This window comes from Leucopleurus acutus (genome assembly GCF_964270905.1).
Source record: "Leucopleurus acutus genome assembly, chromosome: 14".
In the NCBI taxonomy this organism is placed as follows: domain Eukaryota; kingdom Metazoa; phylum Chordata; class Mammalia; order Artiodactyla; family Delphinidae; genus Leucopleurus; species Leucopleurus acutus.
Window position 1 is genome coordinate 11,982,487 of NC_139156.1, and position 21,970 is coordinate 12,004,456.

Here is a 21,970-nt window from a genome sequence, read left to right on the forward strand (position 1 = left end):
CAGTTGTATGATAAATGGAATCTAACAAACACTCGGAGTTTAAAAAATGTAATGCTTTGCACAGATCTCGTTTTTAATATATACTTTTTTAAAAAATTTATTTTGGCTGCATTGAGTCTTCGTTGTGGGCTCTTTATTGCAGCAGGTGGGCTTCTCTAGTTGCAGTGCGAGGGCTTAGTTGCGGTAGGTGGGATCTTAGTTCCCTAACTAGGGATCGAACCCAGGCCCCCTGCATTGGGAGCATGGAGTCTTAACCACTGGACTACCAGGGAGGTCCCCAGATCACTTTTTTGACAATTACATAAAATAGAATATAGTGTCTAATTTGGAGCAGCTTAATCCCCTCCTGCAGGAGCAAAGGCGTGTGTTCCCTGCCATAGAAATGAGCTTGTGCGGGAACCTGACAGGTTGGAGCACTCATTCCGCTTAGCTGTCATCGTCTCCTCCATAGAGAGAGGATGCCATCTAGCATGAACTCTGGAGAGCTGCAGCCAGCCCCCACACGGAAAAAGTAAGCCTCAGGTTCCACATTTATGGGCTAAAATGAGGCCATGAGTGTGCTAGGTCACTCAATGCAACGCAAACAGTCCCCACGTGCTGCAAAGGGAATTCTGCTCATGAAGTGGTTATTGGGTCATAGAACGTTTCTATTACTTGTATCTCAAGCTCCACAACCCTCATGTGCTCCAGGATCCAACTGGGATTCCAAAGAATTCCCTCCTGTCCAGGCTGAATCTGGCCTCTCTGTGTTTTGGGGGGGCGGGGCAGGAGGGACGGTTCGCTTGTTTTTTTTGTTTTTTTGTTTTTTCTTTGCGGTACGCGGGCCTCTCACCATTGAGGCCTCACCCGTTGCGGAGCACAGGCTCCGGACACGCAGGCCCAGCGGCCATGGCTCATGGGCCCAGCCGCCTTGCGGCATGTGGGATCCTCCCGGACCGGGGCACGAACCCGTGTCCCCTGCATCGGCAGGCGGACTCAACCACTGCGCCACCAGGGAAGCCCGTTCGCTTGTTTTTATTAAGGACACTGGATATTCATTCCATTAAATGTCTGGACTGTAACTCCTTTAACTAGTTCACTGATGAACATTTTTTATTATTACCAATCTTTTGCCATAACAAGGAAATGATTTTTTTTAAGTTGATGAGTATCTTTTTTCCTTTTGTCATCTACCTTTTAAATTTACATACAGTAAAATAAAATTCACTCTTTTTGGGGTTTAGTTCTATGAATTTAGACAAATGCATATACTTGTGTAACACCAACACAGCCAAAATATAGAACAGTTCCATCACTCCTGATTTTTTTTAAAGGAGTAAAGTACTGGTACATACATAATTACATAGATTAACTTTATTTTTTTATTATTTATTTTATTTATTTATTTTTGGCTGTGTTGGGTCTTCGTTGCTGCGTGCGGGCTTTCTCTAGTTGTGGCGAGCGGAGGCTACTCTTCATTGCAGTGTGTGGGCTTCTCATTGCGGTGGCTTCTCTTGTTGTGGAGCACGGGCTCTAAGCGCGCAGGCTTCAGTAGTTGCAGCACGCGGGCTCAGTAGTTGCAGCTCACGGACTCTAGAGCAGAGGCTCAGCAGTTGTGGCGCATGGGCTCAGTTGCTCCACGGCATGTGGGATCTTCCCGGACCAGGGATCAAACCCATGACCCCTGCATTGGCAGGTGGATTCTCAACCACTGCACCACCAGGGAAGCCCCACTCCTGATTTTTTTAATGTTCTTTTTTTCTTTCCTAAAAAAAAAAAAAAACCTGAGTTCCTGAAAAAGTTAAACAGAATCAACACATGATCCAGCAATTCCACTCATAGGTATATACCCCAAGAACTGAAAACTTGTACACAAACGTTCGTAACAGCACTATCACAACAGTCAAAAGGTGGAAACAGGGGACTTCCCTGGCAGTCCAGTGGTTAAGACTCTGTGCTTCCACTGCAGGGGGCACGGGTTCGACCCCTATCGGGGAACTAAGATCTCGCATGCCTCAAGGTCAAAAAAAAAGGTGGAAACAATTCAGATGTCCATTAACAGATTAATGGATAAGCAAATTGCGGTGTATCCATACAATGGAATATTATTCAGCCACAAAAAGGAATGAAATAGTGATACATGTTACAAAGTAGATGAACCTTGAAAACATTTTGCTAAGTGAAAGGAGCCAGACATAAAAGGACAAATGTTTTGTGATTCCATTTATATGAAATATCCATAATTCATAGACACAGGAACATAGATTGGTTAGCAAGGGCTGGGATAGGGTGAATGGGGGAGGAACTGCTTAATGGGTCTGGGGGTTTATTTTGGGGTGATGAAAATGTTTTGGAACTAAAGGCGGTAGTTCCCCAGCATTGTGAATGTCCTAAATGTCACTGGCCCACTCCCTTTAAAATGGTTAATTTTATGTTGTGTTAATTTTATCTCAATAAAAGTATAATTTTTAAATTCAAGTAATAGTTGAGGAATACTTGGATTAGACCTAGTGATTAATAATATTAATATGCTAAACAACAAATTACAGTTTACCAAGTGCTTTCACCTACCTAACGAGTAGGTAGGTATTATAATTCCAACTTTATAAACAAGGAAATTAAAGAGATATAAAAGGCTGTTGAAATAAAGGATGCATAACCAGAAAGTTGTAGGATTGGGACTCCAAGCCCAGTCCCTGGTTCTACGTGCAGCGTTGTTTCCATTCTACTGCATGATCTTCTAGAATGATAGGAAAGTTGCAGCATTTTTACCATGTGCACTGATCTTGCAGGAGAGAGAGGATATTGGCAGGTGACCAAGAGTCCAGAGAATAGTTGAATGGACAGAGGGAGCAGCAGAGGAGATGAGGAAGAAATTAACAAAGAGAGGACCAGAACGTTGGCGTGCTGAACAAAATTACAAGGGGTGGTGGGCAACAGGCAGGCTGTCTCATGTCGGGGTGGAGTGTGACTCCTCTGAAGGAAAGAGGCTTTGAGCCGTGATAAGCGCTCCCGGTTAGGAAAGTGCAGATTAGGAGCCTCACTACCTGCGGGCCTGGAGGGGCTGCTCCGCTGCTCCCCTCCACTACCCCTCTCATCCTCCCTCCTCTCTGAGATGTCAGTTTCCCATTGGGGGAAGACCAGAGACGAGACAAAAACAAAAGCATCTTTATTTTCAGCACAACCTCTTGTCCCACCTCTACTCAACCTCTCCCTCTCTGGCCCCCAGCATTCCAAACCCTTGGGGAAATTAAAAGCAGCTTCTCCTTGCACAAGACTTGGAGCCCCTCCCCTAAGGTGCCGTAACAGAGCAGGGAATTGGAGCCCATAATAATGCTTTGAAACCGGTGAGGTTGTGTGTAAATGTTCCAGGCTTCATGACGTGGCACCAGTATTTCTGAAATGATGATGACTAAAGGCAGTCACAGACTATTTAGGCGAACAGTGTTTTGTTGTGGTTGTGGTAGAGGTGGAGGGAGAATTCATCTGAAAGGGAAGAAGACTTTTATTTTGGGAAAACACTTTCAGCGGCTTTTAGTTACTTTGAAAATCAAGCCACTTCCCACTCTGGAATGGGAATACAGAGGAGTGGAACTGTGCTGCATATTCTAAAAAGATGTCTTCACCAGGGGAGGCTGATCACTGGGGATTCTTTCTGGGAGAAGCCAAGGTGAGGGTGGGGGAGGGCTGGCATGGAAAAAAGAGGCAAGATCAAGGGTGCTCCATATGATACGCTCCCAAGTGAGCAGATCCCTGAAACATGGGGGAAGAAGGGGTATTGCAAAGGAGAAAATCGTCCCTCAGGGGTGCCTAAGGAGCTGGGAAGGTGACAGAGTGTATGAACAGGATAGCTCACACCCTGCTTTATGTTTGCCTTGTCTGCATTGTAATTCCCGTCTGTTATCCCCAAGCCTTCAATTTAAAATGATCGCTCATCTCTGCTGGCATCCAGGAATTGAGAAAAAGGCATGTGACCACCCTGGGACCCAGAAGTATGTACAGGAAGACCGGCAGCAGCCCAGAGAAGCTTCTGGAGCAAGGGCAAGAGGGGAGCTGAGAAACCCAGAGCAGTTGTTGCAGTGCTGGTACATGAGGTGAAGAGCATGCCTGGGGTAAAAATGGACAAGATGTAAAGATTCTTTGGGACTCCCAAGAGGTCCTGGGAATAGGGACTGGTAAAAAGCTGGACTGCTTTCTAATCTAGGCTAGTAGGGACTCTGGTTGTTGGACTCTGAGATGCTAATGTTAATGACATTTTTAGTAACCCAACATGTCAGAACAGAATCTAACCATCATATAAGGTGTCAAAATTATCATTTGTTACTTCTTCCTTTGACATTTATTGATCCACTGTTAAGTAGGAAGCATAGTTAGGCACCATGGGATGAACAAGACCACAAAGATGAGTAAGGCACACAAGCCCTACCTTTAAACAGCTTCTAGGTGCTTTGCACCAACCAGTCGTATGCAAGAAACTGGAGTAGAAGATAGATCAACGTGAGAAGTACAGACTGCTGCAGGAAGGATGCTTTAAACTGTTTGGATTCAGTGTTGGCAAAACGTCCTAGAAACTGCCGCTTTCACTCATGGTGGAGGGAGTGTAAACTGGCACAGCCCATCTAGAAGGCAATTTGGCAACACGTAACAAAAATTATAAACACACACACGACCCTTAAAGCAGCTCCACTTCCAGAAATATACTCTAAAGAAATAAGTAAGAATGTGCGCAAAGATTTGGCTACAATGATATATAAAGATCATAATATTAGTTATAATATGAAGAAAATTTTGAAACAACACAAATCTCCAACAATATCAGTTTGGTTAAGTAAATTATGGATCAACACTTCAGTGGTCTTCCTGTCAAAAATGTTTAACCTGACTTGAATGATGAGGAAATATCAAACAAGTGAACTGAGGGACATTCTACAAAAGAGCTAGCCAGTGTCTCTTAAAACGGTGAAGGTCAAGGAAGATCAAGAAAGACTGAGGAACGATTCCAGCCTAAAGGAGGCTAAAAAAACAAGACAACTAAATGTGATGTGATGATTTTTTCTTTTTTTTCTTTTGTTTTTACTTTTGGCTACTCTGGTTCTTCGTTGCTGGCCTTCTCTAGTTGCGGCGAGTGGGGTTACTCCTCATTGCAGTGCGTGGGCTTCTCATTGCAGTGGCCTCTTCCATTGCAGAGCACGGGCTCTAGGCACGTGGGCTTCAGTAGTTGTGGCATGTGGGCCCAGTAGTTGTGGCTCGCGGGCTCTAGAGCGCAGGCTCAGTAGTCGTCGCGCATGGGCCTAGATGCTCTGCAGCATGCGGGATCTCCCTGGACCAGGGCTCGAGCCCGTGTCCCCCATACCAGCAGGCAGATTCTCAACCACTGCTCCACCAGGGAAGCCCAACACCCCTGATTTTGATCGTTGTAATATGGTTATTGTATAAGAGAATGTCCTTATTATTAGAAAATATACCCTCAAGTATTGAGGGGCTTTTATTTATTCATTTATCTTATTTTTTCAAAAATTTTTTCTCTTTATTAATTTATTTATTTTGGTCGTGTTGGGTCTTCGTTGCTGCGTGCGGGCTTTCTCTAGTTGCGGCGAGCAGGGGCTACTCTTTGTTGTGGTGCGTAGGCTTCTTTTGTTGTGGAGCATGGGGTCTAGGAGCACGAGCTTCAATAGTTGCAGCATGCGGGCTCAGTAGTTGTGGCACATGGGCTTAGTTGCTCCACGGCATGTGAGATCTTCCCGGACCAGTGCTCGAACCCCTGTCCCCTGCATTGGCAGGAGGATTCTTAACCACTGCGCCACCAGGGAAGCCCTTGAGGGGCTTTTAAAAAGTGAATTAGCCAGTTATTCAAGCTGCAAACCAGGAGAGCCACCAGAAATGATTAAGAAAGGAAACATTAGTCAAGTAACAGTTCAAGGTAACAGTAGAAGGCTTGTGATAAAACACAGAGGATTGATCGCCAAGAGAATTATGTTGATGATAACTGTCAAAGGCATTCAGGGAAAGGAGATGTCAGCTGGGATGAGAGGATGTGTAATCAGAAGTGGCTGCATATGGTGAGTTTTTAGCTAGATCTTCAACCAGATTCATCTAAATTGGCCAGGAGCCTGTCATGTGCCAGGCACGGTGCTGGGGTCTGGGCATGTAACAGTGAGCAAGATGGGCATGGTCCTTGCCCTATTGGGGCTTTTATCTTAGGAGGGAACCCAAAAAATACCCAGTAAACAGACAAAGTAATTGTAATTTCCAATCAAAGGAAACAGACAAGGGCCAAGCCGGTAATAAGAGACAAGGTCATTAGGGGAGTCCTCTTGGTGAGGACCACAGCTAAGCCATGACCTAAGTAGAGAGGAGGAGGTAGCCAGACCTGAGCGGAGAGCAGTCCAGTCAAAGAGCACGGCAGGTGCTGGGTGTTGGGGAAGGAGCAGTAAACCAGCGTGGCTGGAGCAGGAATGGGGTGGGATGGGCCCCAGATGAGTGGTCTGGGAGGAGGCAGGGGCACAGACTGTCTAGGGCCCTCTATGAATTGGGGTTTTACTCTAATGAAACGGGAAGCTACTGAAGAGTTTTATGTAGGAGATGAAATGACCTGGTTGGGGTCTGAAGAAGAACCGCGGCTGCTGCTGAGGATGAATTGGGAGGAGGCGGTGAAAGCAGAGAGACTAGGTAGGGAGCTGCGGGGCCCCTCACGGGAGGGGGAGGGGAAGCAGGCAGACCAGGCGTAAAGGGTGGGCCTCGAGCCTGTACTTTTGCAACATCTTCAAATAGAGTTCTACGGGCCACGCGTGGAGTGAATTACGAATAAATATTTCTACCTAAATCCTGTAATCAGCCTGTGGATAGCATTCTGTATTACAGTTTTTGCAGTGCTGTGTCTGAGTTTGGGTTCTCCTAGACCTTGAGACTAGGATTCAATGCAAGGAGCTTGTCTGGGAGGTGCCGGAAGTGCAGGAGAGGTGCGGGAAGTCACACAGGAAAGCAGCCAGTAAAGGTGTGTTAAGAAACCTCCATGGGTGACCAGCTTAATCCCTGTGGAAACTCTGGGAACGCACCTCAGCTTGTCTACCCAGGAGCAGGGGAGCTGGGCTATTTTTACACCAACTCTCTCCACCTGGCCACTGTGAGGGCTGCTGGGCAGGGGTTAATTCTCCTAAATTTCTGTCTTTCCATAGGGATGGGTGGTCCGGCCTTCCCCAGTTCTGAAAGGCCTCAACACAGAGATGCAGGTAAGGGCAGTTGGGAATCTCCGGAGTCCAAAGAAGTAGCAGGGCCTGAGGGACATAGAGACATGGGACAGAATCGTGTGGACTTTGTGTCGGGTTTTCTTTCCCTTTTAAAATAGACCTCACATCACGGAAGTGACCTAAGCCTTTTGATCACCAAGAGGCCCTAAGAAGCTGTGAAAATTCCAGGGGAGAAATGACAGTGGCCTGGGCTGAGGTGGTGGCAGTGGAGGTGGAGAGAAGACCGTGTATCCTTTGGGTGCTGGTCGGCTGGGATGGTGGGGAGGGCGCCGTGAGGCATAGGTTTGAGGAGAGAAAGCAAGAGTTTGCTCTTGTGTTTGGTAAGTCTGGGCTGAGTAAGAGCTATCTGAGTGGGGATGTTGGCAGGCTGGATGGGAGACACAGCTCTAAGAAGGGGATAGGTAGCCGAGGGTATGGGGAGGGAGGGATGACTGGGGGGCACAGAGGATTTTTAGGGCAGTGGACTATTCTGTATGATGCTATAGTAGTGGATACACGTCACCACATTTGTCCAGACTTGTAGGATGTACAACACCAGAGTGAACCCTAATGTAAACTAAGGGTGACAATGACATTGTCAATGTAGGTTCATGGACTATAACAAATGCCTCACCGTGGTGTGGGCTGTAGATATGGGAGAGGCCGTGCAGGAGCGGGGACAGGGAGGAAACGGGAAGTCTCCTGTACTCTCACTAAATTTTGCTGTGAACCTGCAACTGCTCTAAAAAATATGATCTACTGAATAAAGAGCCAGGGGAGAGGGAATAGGCAATAAAGACAGGAGGGGAAAGGCTCAGAAGGAAGCCGAGGTGCGTCGGGGTGGCAGGAAGGGAGCTGCCGTGTGAGTGAACATGAAGTGACCAGGGGCCTCCAGTGGGCAGGCCCTCCCAACCCAGCCTCACAAGAAGCTTCACAAGAAGCCTGTGAGGTGAGTGTTCCTGCATGGAGACTCTCAGACTTGGGAAGGTGAAACAATCTTTGGGTCCGTGGGGTTTTTTTTTTTTGGCTACATCATGTGGCTTGCAGGATCTTAGTTCCCCAACCAGGGATCGAACCCACAGAGTCCTAACAACTGGACCGCCAGGGAATTCCCCATGGGGTTTTTTTGTTTTTTGTTTTTTGGTACACGGGCCTCTCACTGTTGTGGCCTCTCCCGTTGTGGAGCACAGGCTCCGGACGCACAGGCTCAGCAGCCATGGCTCACGGGCCCAGCCGCTCCGCGGCACGTGGGATCTTCCCAGACCGGGGCACGAACCCGTGTCCCCTGCATCGGCAGGCGGACTCTCAACCACTGCGCCACCAGGGAAGCCCTCCCCATGGGGTTTTGAACTGAGGACAAGTCGACTCCACCCGCTACTCTGCTGCCTGCCCTTGAGGAGCTCACCGTGGAGCAGCACGAGGCCATGCAGTGGGAATCCGGGGGATAATGTTCTCAGGAGAGGCCTTTGCTAGCAGACATGGCTCAGTATTGAAACTGCATCTTCCCTGAACCCAGGGGCCCTCATCAACGGGAAAAGAAGGGGGAAAAAAATGAATGCTTTTTGCCGTGGAAAGAAGAAGAACTCAGCAAAACCCAGAGTAATGTTTGTCATCTCTAATTGTAGCCCTACTTACCAGAATATTAACTTGTGGTTCCAGGGAGGTATTTTCCTAATCATCATAAAAAGTAGCATATATCTTTTCATTTGCCTTTCCCTCGACTAGGTCCAAAAATTCTTCTCCCAAACTCAAAAGCAAGAATTTCAGTTATTTTCTACCCTTTTGGTAATGAGGACAAGTTCAGTTTGTCTTTTTTCTTCAGGGGAACAATCTGTGTCCTTGTTGTGACAGCTAGAGAAAACTGAATAAAGAGATGTCTTTTCCAGAATGAATGTGGAAAGAACGTTTTGGCCACCATGTCAGCCACTGCTTATTCATTCATTTGACAAATTTTTCTGAGCAGTTGCTATGAGCCAGGCACTAGCCTAGCCATGGGGACCACAGAGCTGAGTAAGACATGAGCTCTACCCTCATGAAGTTCACAGTATGGTTAAGATCTACAGAAGACTATAGAAAATTCCAATGTGATGTGGCAAGAGCAATGGGAATGAGAAAAGCTTCTAGGTACCTGCAAGGTTTCTCTAACCCAGACCCATGGGGGAGGTAGTCCGGGAAGGCTTAGCAGAACAGTGCTCAAATACCAATACTAATTAAGATGATCTGTTCTTGGAATGAACAAGTGGAGGACTCTGCTTATCCTCCCAGGGGAAGTCCTTGGCTGTAGCCTGAGATTTAGCTGAAGGCCACTCACTTTGCAATTCTGAACAGGCTTGAAAGGCTCTGGTATGAAATTCCTTCTGGGCCTCTGGGCCTGAGAGTCTAGGTTATTTCATTCCTTTTAGGACAAGGGAGATAAGCTTTAGACAGATATCAGCAGACCAACGTGTCCAATGAAGAGTTCTCAGTTCTAATTGTCCCCTTGCCAATGGATCCCTGTGTGACTTGAGGCAAGCTGTTGAACCACATGCAATTGCTTCAGCTTTCTGTTTAGAAAAGAAGCGATAAGCAGTGAAACGTCCTCTCCAGTGGCCAAAAGATCTGGGAATTGGGCTGCTGTCTTGGGCCTGTAAGTAGATAAGGTGGGGGGTCCTTGGAGAAAGAGAACCAGGCATGGCTTTCTTGACCTAACAGAAGCCATTTTTGGCCTAAGCTATTTTGTGATCTAAGCCTGGCCACAGAACTTGCCCTTGAACAGGTCTCAGTAATTAATGATCTAAAGGGAACAGAAGAATGCAGAAACAAATTACTTCATCAGGCAAGAGAAGAAACTATAGCAAAGATAATACATCAGTTGTAAAGACTTCCAGGTCTGTTTCAATGTTTAAGATTGGCCTGAAGCGTTCAACCACCAGCTCGACTGGAACTTAAAGCTTGGACTTGGGGACTTCCCTGGTGGCACAGTGGTTAAGAATCCACCTGCCAATGCAGGAGACACAGGTTTGATCCTTGGTCTGGGAAGATCCCACATGCCGTGGAGCAACTAAGCCCATGTGCCTCAACTACTGAGCCTGCACTCTAGAGCCCACGAGCCACAACTACTGAGCCCGTGTGCCACAACTACTGAAGCCCACATGCTTAGAGCCCACGCTCCGCAATAAGAGAAGCCACTGCAATGAGAAGCCTGTGCACCACGATGAAGAGTAGCCCCTGCTTGCCTCAACTAAAGAAAAGCCCGCATGCAGCAACGAAGACCCAACACAGCCAAAAATAAATATAAAAAATAAATAAATTAAATAAATTAAAAAAAAAACTTGGACTCTTTCTACCACCCAAGCCCCTTCATGAATATGCATGTACCCTTAGCTTAAAACTTCCCCAGTTTTCCTGTTTGAGGAGATACTGCTTTGGGAAAGATCCCTGGTGTTCTCCTTACTTGCTGCAAGTAATAAATCCTTCCTCCTCCAGATTTTGCCTGGGTTGTGTCTTTTGGCTCCACACCCAACAAGAGGCGAACCTGGTTTTTCAGGTAACAGGCCTGGTGTTTGAAAAATACTCACTTAGAATCTACATTTTGTCACACTTACTGTAGGGCCACTGTATGATTTTTATCATGTTTGATGAATTTGCTTCAAAGTACCCTGCTCACCACTGAGAACTTGGCTTTACTAATCAACAGAAAATAAATTTTAGATATGTCCTAATTCTCCCAATTTTGGCAAAAGAAGACAAAACGGAAGCCCATGCATCATCCTAAAGGTTTTGAGGACAACACAAACCTTGATGTGCCTGACCCACTCATCTTATTAACGGACTAAAATTGCATTAATAATTTTTTTTTTTTTGGCCACGCCATGCAGCATGCTAGATGTTAGTTCTCCGACCAGGGATCACAACCTGCGCCCCTTGCATTGGGAGCTCAGAGTCTTAACCACTGGACCGCCAGGGAAGTCCCTGCGTTAATAATTAATTCCATTTCATCCAGAAGCCACAAGGCTACACCTCTGGCTGAAATAGGAAAGGGATTCTTTTACAAAACCGTAATCCACAGGTTCACAAAAAGTAGCAAATATGGAAATATCTATCTTCCCACCTGGATTAGACCTTTTTAGGTTGGGGCGACAAATAGAAATAAAGTGTCGCTTTCCCAAGCATGCAGCTACTTAGAAGCTTTAACAGGAATTAGCCCCGTATGAATTGGGTCAAGGGACCCGACCACAGGGACGTTTACACGCGGAGTATCCCCAGAAGGCTAGGAGGATGCAGCTCTTCCCCGCCGCGGCTCCGGCCGGGCCCCGCCCCCGCCTACCTAGACCCCGCCCCTGTCCCCGCCCTCCCTGTAGACCCCGCCTCCTCTGCTTCTCCGTCTGCCCCGTGGGTGCCGTGCACCCTGAAGATGGCGGCCGTGGCGGGAAGGTTGCTCCGGACTTCGGTGAGTGGCTGGCGGCGGGGCACAGGCGCGGAGACACTGTGGTGGCTCCGAGAACGTGCTTCCCAGATGGGATCCCGCTCCCCTGCGGCCTTGGGGCCTTTCACCCTTCTTGGAGTATATCGGAGGGTAACGGACCAGAGGCCTCCTCCTCTACGGAAGGCTCCCTGCGCCTGCGCAGAGCCGCCCTTCCCCCCCCACCCTTCTTGTGGTCCCCTGCCCAAATCCCTTTCGCTCCAGGTCGTGGGTCCCCGGTCCCCTCTCCACCTAAGCATCTGGCTCTCGATGCAGGCGACCTGGCCCCTGGTCCCGGTTCTGTAACCGACTCTGTGACCTTGGACAAGTGACTTCTCCTTTCCGAACCTCAGTTAACTTTCCTCACCTTAACAAAGAAAGAATGATGTTTCCGTGAGCAGCCACTTAAATGCTGGATGAAAACCAAAATGCCAAAGTAACCAAAATGCTTACGTGCAAAAGGCGCTTTTCTCCTCCCCACCCAGGGCGGTCCCAGGGCCGTTTTCTCCGGGCAAAGCCTAGTACCCTCTTGCTACCCGCCCTCCCTTTCTCGTGGTGGGGTTCAGCGCAGCCTCTTTCTTCTTCCTGAGTCATGCTGGATCCTGAAATTGAGCAAACGTTTCCCTTGAGCCCTGTCCAAACTTTCCCAGAGGCTGAACTTTGCTCTGCTTGTTTGCTTCTCTGTGGAGCTGGAAGGCCCTTGTCTTTTCTAGGGAAAACCTTGACCATAGCAGAACATGCTCAGCAGATCTGCTGGTAAAGGGCTTAATACACAGGGCCTGGCCAAGTTTCCCGGTTTCTGAATCCTCTGGGTTGCTCTTAAAAGCATGGAGTCTTTATGTTCTTATAATTCTCTGCCTTGCAGTCTTTTTTTTTTTCCATTCATTAATTTATATATATTTTTAAATAAAAATTATATACTTGAGGTGTGCATCATGATTTGATATACGTAATGAAATGATTACTACAGTCAAACCAATTGACATATCCCTTCACATAGTTACTTCTCTGTGTGTGATGAGTACGCCTGAAATCTACTCTTAACATATTGCCAGCTTCAATACAGTATTATTAAGTATAGTCAATATGCTTGTACTTTAGATCTCAAGACTTATCCTACATAACTGCGACTTCGTACCCTTTGACCAACATCTCCCTTTCCTCCTCCCCAACCCCCTTTACAATCTTGAAGGATAAGGAAGCAGAAGGGAATTTTAAGAACATGGAGACTCAATCCATGCTCTTACAGTTTGGAGTTTGGTATTTTTGTTCACAGGAATAAGGACAGCCGAGGCCACTACTGGCCTGATGCCCTCTCAGCAGGGATTCAGCCACCATTCTGGGAATACTTCCTAATTTAAAGTGTTTCTCTTTTTAGCTTGTCCGACAAGTGAGTGCCATTCCTTGGGGCATTTCTGCCTCTGCAGCCCTTAGGCCTGCTGCTTCTCGAAGAACGTGCTTGACAAATGCATTGTGGTCTGGCTCTGCTCAAGCAAAATTCGCCTTTAGCACCAGTAAGTGTTGTTATGCTTTGGTTTGAACCAGAAAATGGCAACATGTGTCCTCTCTGTACAGGGGCTCTGAACCCTGGCAGTGTATTAGACTCCCCTGGGGAGCTTTTGCAAACATACCACTGCCCCAGTCCCACCCCAAACAAAATGAGTCAGTCTCTGGGGTGAGACCAGAACATCAGTATTTTTCAAAAGCTCACCAAGTGATTCTGGTGTGCAGCCAAGGGCTGAGAATCACTGAGGCAATCTGCCCTTGTGTCGCATTTCCTTGTTGGTTCCAGAGGTTTTAATCCCGTGTTGGGGAACTTGAAGTGGGGTGAGAACACTCAGAGGCCTCTGGGCCTGCTGTGTGTGAAGGGGTGTGAGCTGACTGGGGACTGACAGTGCAGCTCCTCTAAAGGCATTTGGATTCAAACTTGTGGACGGGCTCCACTTGGCCATGTTAGGCCAGTCTAATGGACTGCTCCGTGATCTGAGTGACACACAGCTATTTCTTGAGATTTACATTCCATTATCTAGAATATGAGGTTTGCTAAGTACAGCCTCAGATATCTGGAAATGCCTCCTTTAGATCTATCGCACCTTTTAAAAAGAGTGTATTTAACATGTAATGGTTTCGGGGGATATACTTTAGCAAACCCTCTGTGGGTGAAATGTTCTGAAAAATTTTACAATTTTACTTCCCCAGAGCTTTAAGAAATTTCTGGTAGCGATTTGATGCCACAGGTTTAAACCTTTCCTTGTCGCCTGTCCCAAACCCCCCTCCCAACAGCTCCTCCTGTTTCTGAAGCCAGGCATCTTGACCCTTGGCCTCCTTTGTCCCGCCTTCCCAGGTAGAAGCATGTCCTCTCCAATTCTGACACAGCTCTTAAATCCTTTCCTTTCTTTCTGTTCCTTCTGCCGTACCCTTTCCCTCCACACCTCTCACTTAGATGCCTGCAGTCACCTCCTATCATCAGGCTCCCCCCTCCCTGTTCCTCTTACTGTCCCCTGCAGACTGATCTTCCTGAGAACAGCTGACGCATCATCCATCTCCTACGTGAAAGCCTCCAGTGATTCCTGTATCTCTTCTTTTAAGAACAGATTCATCGGCCTGATGTATAAGGGCCCTTGCAGCATGGCCTTCACCAGCCTTGCTTTGTCTCCCACACGTCTTCCCTCCATGCACACCTGCTCTCTATATCAAGCTCTGCCACGGGCTGTTCCCCACACCTGCCCTGTTCTTTTGTGCCATTAGCCCTGGTCTTGGCGAAATCCGAACCATACTTAGAATCCACCTCGAGGGTCATGTTGTCCTTAATTCTATGTTCATTCCATTCCTACTATCTCCTGTCTTTTTAGTTTCCACAGCACTTTGAATTTGTGTACAGTCTAGAACTATGAAAAGAGAAAAAATTACCTAAGATGTACAATTGAACTGAACTTTTAATTATACTATTAATTAATGACTGTGAGAGGATTAAATAAAATCAAATAAGTGCTTGGCTTAACCATGAACTATATACGTGTGTGCTATGTTTTGTTTTCAGGTTCCTCATGCCATGCCCCTGCCGTCACCCAGCATGCGCCCGATTTTAAGGGTACAGCTGTTGTCAATGGAGAGTTCAAAGAAATAAGCCTTGATGACTTTAAGGGGAAATATTTAGTGCTCTTCTTCTATCCTTTGGATTTGTAAGTGTATTTTCTGTGATGCTTTAATGTCATCCTGAGAGCAAGCAGAGATCCCTGCCCCCCCCCCCCCCCGCTGACATTGCCTGTCTCTAGTTACTCTTGTCAAGGGGAAGGTTGCTGCTGACCCTTTGTCACTGATGGTCTTGTTGATACAGTTTCCATCTGTAGCTAATTTACAAGTGATAAATATAGGGGGTGAAGTGGCATTCCTCTTAATGGGGCAGGGGTTTAATGTACGGACTCTGGAGCAGTGGTTCCTGTAAGCCAGTCTGTGAGGAAGTTTTCACTGGTTCGGGGGGAAAATGAGAAAAGTAAGGATAAAATGAATTTTCTCATGAAGCCACTTTATTTAGATAAAATTTTGTCTTCTTGGAATATGCCTCCCCTACCCCCATTTTTTTAATATGATTCTTAAATAGAAAGGTGATAAATCTTTTTTTTTAAATTGGAGTATCATTGTGACCAGGAGTCCAGTGAGGATGGTTAACCATTTTGCCTTTCTCACCTTTAAGCAAACTGAACTAGTTTTTTTTTAATTAATCATTTATTTATTTTATTTTTGGCTGCGTTGGATCTTCATTGCTGCGCGCGGGCTTTCTCTGGTTGCGGCGAGTGGGCTTGTCACTGCAGTGGCTTCTCTTGTTGTGGAGCACGGGCTTTAGGCTCGCGGGCTTCAGTAGTTGCAGCACGCAGACTCAGTAGTTGTGGCTCATGGGCTCTAGAGCACAGGCTCAGTAGTTGTGGCACATGGGCTTAGTTGCTCTGTGGCATGTGGGATCTTCCTGGCCCAGGGCTCGAACCCGTGTCCCCTGTATTGGTAGGTGGATTCTTAACCACTGTGCCACCAGGGAAGTCCCTGAACTAGTTTTTAGACACCTATTGTTCAGATTTTAAAGCCTTGTTTTTCAATTCTCTGATGAAAATTTCTACCCTTTTTTCCTAGCACCTTTGTGTGTCCTACAGAAATTATTGCTTTCAGTGACAAAGCCAATGAATTTCACGATGTGAACTGTGAAGTCGTTGCAGTGTCAGTGGATTCCCACTTCACCCACCTGGCCTGGATAAACACACCAAGGAAGGTATAAACATCATTCACACTGTGTCTGCACTTGTGATCTTAAAAACTCAAATGATCCCATTAAAGACCAACGCAGAAGTTGTTAAAGCATGACTAGTCTGAAATGGGCTATTTGTCAGGCCTAACCTACTGGCAAATTCTGTTAAACTCTACCCACCCATATCTCCTTTAACGTTGCATGTATTTACTCCCCACTACACTTGTATTTTCCAGAGTACAAACAGTAACAGAGAACAGACTCTGCAGGGCAGGGGAACAGCTGGGGTTCATTGCCTCCCCTCTCACGTGTACCCTGTAGGTCCCCAGGACCCTGCGAGCCATGTGGGACAGTGATTAGGTTTTCTGATTTCACTGCTGTCCACGGTCAGTATTCTTGCCTAGAAACTTGCTTGGGAGAATCAAAATTTCTAGCTATGCTGCCGGACTATCAATCAAATTATTCAAAGTATTCTTTTTTTTTTTTTAAGCTGTTCCATTTTTATGCTTCAGAAATTAATCTTCAACCAAAAGGATACTGTAAGAATTAGAAAAAGAAAGGTCTGTAGTATCAGCTGGGTTTAAATCCTGCCTCTGCCCCTTTCTAGCTGTGACCTGGAGCAAGTTACTTAACCTTTGTGTGTCTCAGTTTCCTCATCTGTACAGTGGTGGTGATGATAGTAGCTACTCCAGGATGCTTAGAGGAGGAAGTGAGACAACAGAAAGAGCTTAGAGCAGCGCTCGGCCCATTGTTGGTGCTCGGTCACCGCTGTCCGTTGCCACCGTCAGTCAGACATCGTGTTGCGTGGCCGAGGATGCTGCGGGAGCCACAGTATAACAACCAGCCCTGTTTCCATTTTTATTAGAATGGCGGTTTGGGCCACATGCACATCACACTCTTGTCAGACTTGACTAAACAGATTTCCCGAGACTACGGTGTGCTGCTAGAAGGTCCCGGCCTTGCACTACGGTAAGATCTGTTTCTTATGAACTTAAAATTGGTTTTCATGTTTAGCATCATCCTACTTCACAGGGGATTTATAGACACCTTGGTAGGGAATTTTGAGAACCCCAAATCCTTAATTTGTCTTTTAATAAGCACTGATGGATGCCTCCTGCAAGGGTTGGCAGTCTTTCAGAAATGGCTGAGACATGTGTGCCCCCTGCGTCACCCTGGGCCTGTTTCTGAAGAAGGATATCATGTCTTGATGGTCACACTGCTGCACTCTCCCTGACTGTCTGGGAGCCACTCCTGGTGGTGAAGCCATCAGACTGTTTGGAGATGAGCAGGGGCGGGGTTGGGGGGGAGGTGGCCAGCAAGGGTAGGAGTCCGTTTTCTGGAATGGTTAGGATCTTGTACAAGCACTGGAACCAGACTGGAGTTTGAATTTATTTAAACTCAGCTACTTAATAGCTGTATGACTTTGAGCAAGATATTTAACCTCTTTGAGTCCCATTTTTCCTGTAACTAAAATGAGAATGTACCTCCCAGGTTGGTTGTGAGGATTAAATAAGGTGAGGCAGCTGCAGAGTTTTTGGCACAGGCTCTAGTACCTGTCCCAGCCTGTCAGCCTTGCCGGGAGGGATGAGAACTTGGGCCTTAGAACTGGCGTCCTGATGGCTGCTGAATGAAGGAGGGATTGGGCAAAACCGTACCTCCAGGAAGGAAGCGAGAAGCCCTCTTGGATGCGCCTCCCAGTTTTGCTGGGGGCGGGCTTGAACGCGCGCACCTGCTTGCTCTTGTAGCTGACGTCTGGCCTGCTTGGGTCACACCTGCAATTTTAGCTCCAGGAGCCACCTTGGAGCTTGGGCCTTTTTGACTCCAAGGGGATTACGGTCTTCCTTTAATAAACTAAAGCCTAGCTTTGACAGAGGTGGCAAGGGAAGGAGAAGAGTGCTGGCCTTTTCCTCCCAGGATCTCCTCCCCTGTAGAGTCGTGCTAATTTTGCAGTTACCTCCCTACTGGTTTCACTATCAGGATTGACAAAGGGGGAGGAGTAGAGTCTGACTTGTAAGATAAGGCTTTCTTTCTGGAGTCTGTGGGCCCTGATCCATCCTAGCCCTGTGTCTGCATCTAAACGGTGGACTCCACCTTGCCTGCACCCTGCAGGGGCATGCACCAGGACCCCTTAGCCTCAAAGCCTAGACCCCCAAAGGCCAGGCCCAGGGAGGGGGAACCACCTTTTTATCGTCTGAGTTTTCTCTAACTTGTCTTTTTCCTGAGTGATTAACACTTGGAATGCCACACCCTTTTAAAGATGGACTGTTAAAAACCTAGGAGTTTTATGACATCTGCATATGTCATAGTAACACCAGCACTCATATGGAAGATGAGCACAGACCCCAGGGTGGGTCACCTCATTACATTGCTGCCAAGTGACAAAGAGTGATGGGCTTGGACAATCTGACAATAAAAGTAATAACTAGAAGGGATTGAAACACATCAAATATGTTTAAATCGATGATTTGAAGAGTTCCAGGGAACCAATTCATTATTTTGAAAACTATTAATAATGGAATAGTACTAAGCACTCATTCTGTCTTTGCTGTACCAACTGTGCCTCAGGGTAACCAAAATAAGTAAAAGTGATGGGCTTGGTTTTTCCTTTAGATTTCTGCTCTGCATAGCCTCAAGGCCAGTAAATTTTCCCATGGGATTTTTCCCCCCCTCTACGCAAGAATTCACTCATTTCATAAGTACTTACTGAATACAGATAAAGTACATCTCTGTCCCTTCCCAGTTGCTTGTGGTTTCTTGCCAAGATTTGAGGCAGCAGCCCGAAGAATGCTTACTACATCACTAATAAGAAGTCTTCGGTCTCTGTAGTTCAGTGACTTACAGATTCTGCGACATATAGGTCACATTTGTAAATGTGACCGTACTGCCTGTTTTCCATGGTGGCCTTGTCCAGTCCTGTCTTTGTTAAAGCATCTGTCATCAATAAGAGGTGATAAGCTGTTTGTATAGCAAGGAAAACCCCATTTTTAAGCATATGATAGAGTTTATTATTAAGTGCTCTATCAAGGATAATTAAAGACAAAAAGGGGTAGAAGTTAGAGTCTTTCTAGCTCTGGTAATGTTGAAATACTGATGATGATAAATTCTGATGCAGAGGTCTCTTCATAATTGACCCCAACGGAATCATCAAGCATTTGAGCGTCAATGATCTCCCAGTGGGCCGAAGCGTGGAAGAGACCCTCCGCTTGGTGAAGGCATTCCAGTTTGTAGAAACCCATGGAGAAGTCTGCCCAGCCAACTGGACACCAGATTCTCCTACAGTAGGTTTATTTTCCAAAAGCAATGGGACCCCAGCAGAGGGTCCCAGGTCCTCACTGCCTCAAGGGCTGCTGGCCTGGAATATCCACGAAAGAAGCCCACCCTTGGAGCAAGGGTGTAGATGGTGTGCAAATGGGTGAAGCTGGTGCAGGTGGGGGTGGGACCAGGCACCAGGCGGGCTGTTAATGTAAGTTTCATCCAGGTATTTTTAAAGGAAACAGACCAATCTTTAAAAAGTTAAAGAACTTTAGATTAAAAATTGATGGCTTTCATCTCACTTTTGAGATCATAAAGTCACTTACCCGGTGAAATGTTTTTGTATTTTCAGATCAAGCCCCATCCGACTGCTTCCAAAGAATATTTTGAGAAGGTAAATCAGTAGACCATCCCACGTGCACCTGCAGCTTCCCACACCAGAAAAGAACCACAGCTGGAACTCACTTTTAGCATTTCAAAGATTATTATTTATAGAAGGCAAAAAAACAATTATGCTTGTATTCGTAAATATTACTCTAAATGTTTTGTTTTTGTAACATTGGCCAAGGCTTTTAAAATGTGGTTAGTTACTAATGTAAGGAGTCCTTTATTAGCAGTGTATGGATGGATGGCTAGTTGCTATAGAATGTGCAGTTCCCCTATTTCTTGGATCATGTCTTCAAAGGGAAAAGGAAACAACTCTTCTTTATCAGCCTTACTTGAACCTTTGTGTACACTAGCGGAGTGTGACAGGCATCAAAAGCTTCTGATCAAGGGTCCTGAAATTTTCTTCTTGAGTTTCTTTGTATTAAACTGAATTTTCTTTTAAGATCATAGTTTTAAGTTGTTAGCATCAATTGTCTAATTTAACACTTGCAGGACTTCCCTGGTGGTCCAGTGGTTAATACTCTGTGCTTGCAATGCAGGGGACGTGGGTTCGATCCCTGGTCAGGGAACTAAGATCCCACATACCATGCAGTGTGGCCAGGAAAAAAAAACAAAACAAACACTTGCAATGAATGTGTATGTGATTGAAGCAGATGTGAATCATGTTTTTTAAAAAACCACCTACAGTGGCCAAGTGACTTAACTGACCATGCATGTTCCCCAGTCCTGAGATTTATACTTTATATAATTATTTTACTTATTTTGTTAGCTGACTTAGTGCCTACATACATTTCTAATATTTATTGGGCATAATTATAAAGGATAATTATTGAATCCAGGGATTGCATTTTGAATTTGAATCATTCATGCATTTGAATCATTGTAATGATTTTATTTCCTGAAGTGTTCAATGTAAAAAAATATAAAAATAAACATTTTAAAATACTTGCATTTTTTTTTAATACTTGCATTTTTAACACCATTAATTTATTGGTTCAGCTTATGCTGTGGGACTCTAGTTTTCCTTCTCTGATTATATCAACAAACATTTATTGAACATTGAACTCAGTGGCTACAAAGATGAATAAGATGCTGGCTCCACATCCAAGGAACTCAGTTTAGGGGGCGAAAGAAACATGGAAGCATTTGTTCATTTTAATAAATCCTGGAGTTCCTACCATATGCTGTGTACTATTTTGGAGGCAAGAGAGTGAACAGAAAAGACACACCCCTTCCTTTATGCACTTAAATTCTAGAGGGAATAAACATAATAAAAATACATAGGGGGACTTCCCTGGCGGTCCAGTGGTTAAGACTCCACGCTTCCACTGCAGAGGGCGCGGGTTCAGTCCCTGGTGGGGGAAACTAACATCCCACATGTCTTGTGGCATGGCCAAAAAAAAATACATAGGATGTTTGGAAGGACAATAAAGTGAAGCAAGGGACTAGAGCAGAGTGTTGCAGGTGTGTTCTAAAAGGGTTTCAGGGAGTCAGTCTCTCCAGGTCTGTTTTCTCATCTGTAAAATGAGGACTGTAATTGTACCTATCTTAGGGTTTTGATGATCAAATGAGATAAAACATGTAGGTGAGGGAGTAAGGAGGATAAGAAGGTTCTAGGCAAAGGGCATGGCAGGTGCAAAGGACCTGAGGCAAGGGTGGACTTGGGGTGGGTGAAGAATTGAAGGGCCATGTGACCAGAGCTGTGAAGGAGAAGCATGGTAATGGGGAGCCCAGAGTGCTTTATGGGCAAGCTAAGGACTTTGGATTCTATTCTGAGATGGGAAATGTCAGGAATGTTCTTGAGAAGAGTTACATCAACTTGCTCTAAGAGGATCACTCTGGCTCCTTTGTTAAGGCTAGACAGTCCAGAGAGGGAAGCAGGTCAGGTGGGCTGGATCTGTGACATACTCGCAGGGAGAGCCAGCAGGATAATACAGGTGTGCTAAACTGTGGTACAACAGATACATTCCTGGGGCATAGAACACGGGAACAGTGAGGAGGGGGCACCTTACCCAGCTATGGGCATCAAGGAAGGCTTCCTGGAGGACAAGATGAAGTCTTGAAGCCTATGGAAAAGTGAGCCAAGCGAGCTGAGCAGAAGTGGGAGCGGAGAGGCCACATGGGCCTCTGATAAGCTGGTTTCATGTTCCCAGAGGGGAAGGCAAAGCAAGGGAGGGCAAAGGCCAGCTGCCTGTAGGCGGCCCAGGCTGAGCCCGCGCTGTTAGGCCTTTTACGTGTTTTATCTCATTGGACCCACAACAAAAACAAAAGAGGCACAATTACCGTCATCATTTTACAGATGAGAAGGTAGATCTGGAGATATTGATTTGACCAGGGTCACACAACCAGGTAGTGGACGGTGCTGGGTCCCCAGCCCGGGACTCCTGAGGAGCCCCCTGGACACCCTAAACATCCACACGTCTTCCACAAACACACACACACACACAC

General features: G+C 46.2%; 1 protein-coding gene across 1 annotated transcript; it reads left to right on the plus strand.

Moving 5' to 3' along the window:
• Positions 1 to 470: 470 nt before the first annotated feature.
• Positions 471 to 20,515, plus strand: PRDX3 (peroxiredoxin 3; the record flags this gene model as incomplete). Its single annotated transcript, XM_082854441.1, has 9 exons — positions 471 to 511; positions 11,546 to 11,634; positions 11,872 to 11,948; positions 13,025 to 13,160; positions 14,687 to 14,828; positions 15,772 to 15,907; positions 16,749 to 16,852; positions 18,996 to 19,161; positions 19,488 to 20,515. The coding sequence occupies 9 exons, from the start codon at positions 471 to 473 to the stop codon at positions 19,539 to 19,541; spliced, it is 945 nt and encodes a 314-aa protein (XP_082710567.1). The 3' UTR covers positions 19,542 to 20,515.
• Between the last annotated feature and the right edge of the window lie 1,455 nt (positions 20,516 to 21,970).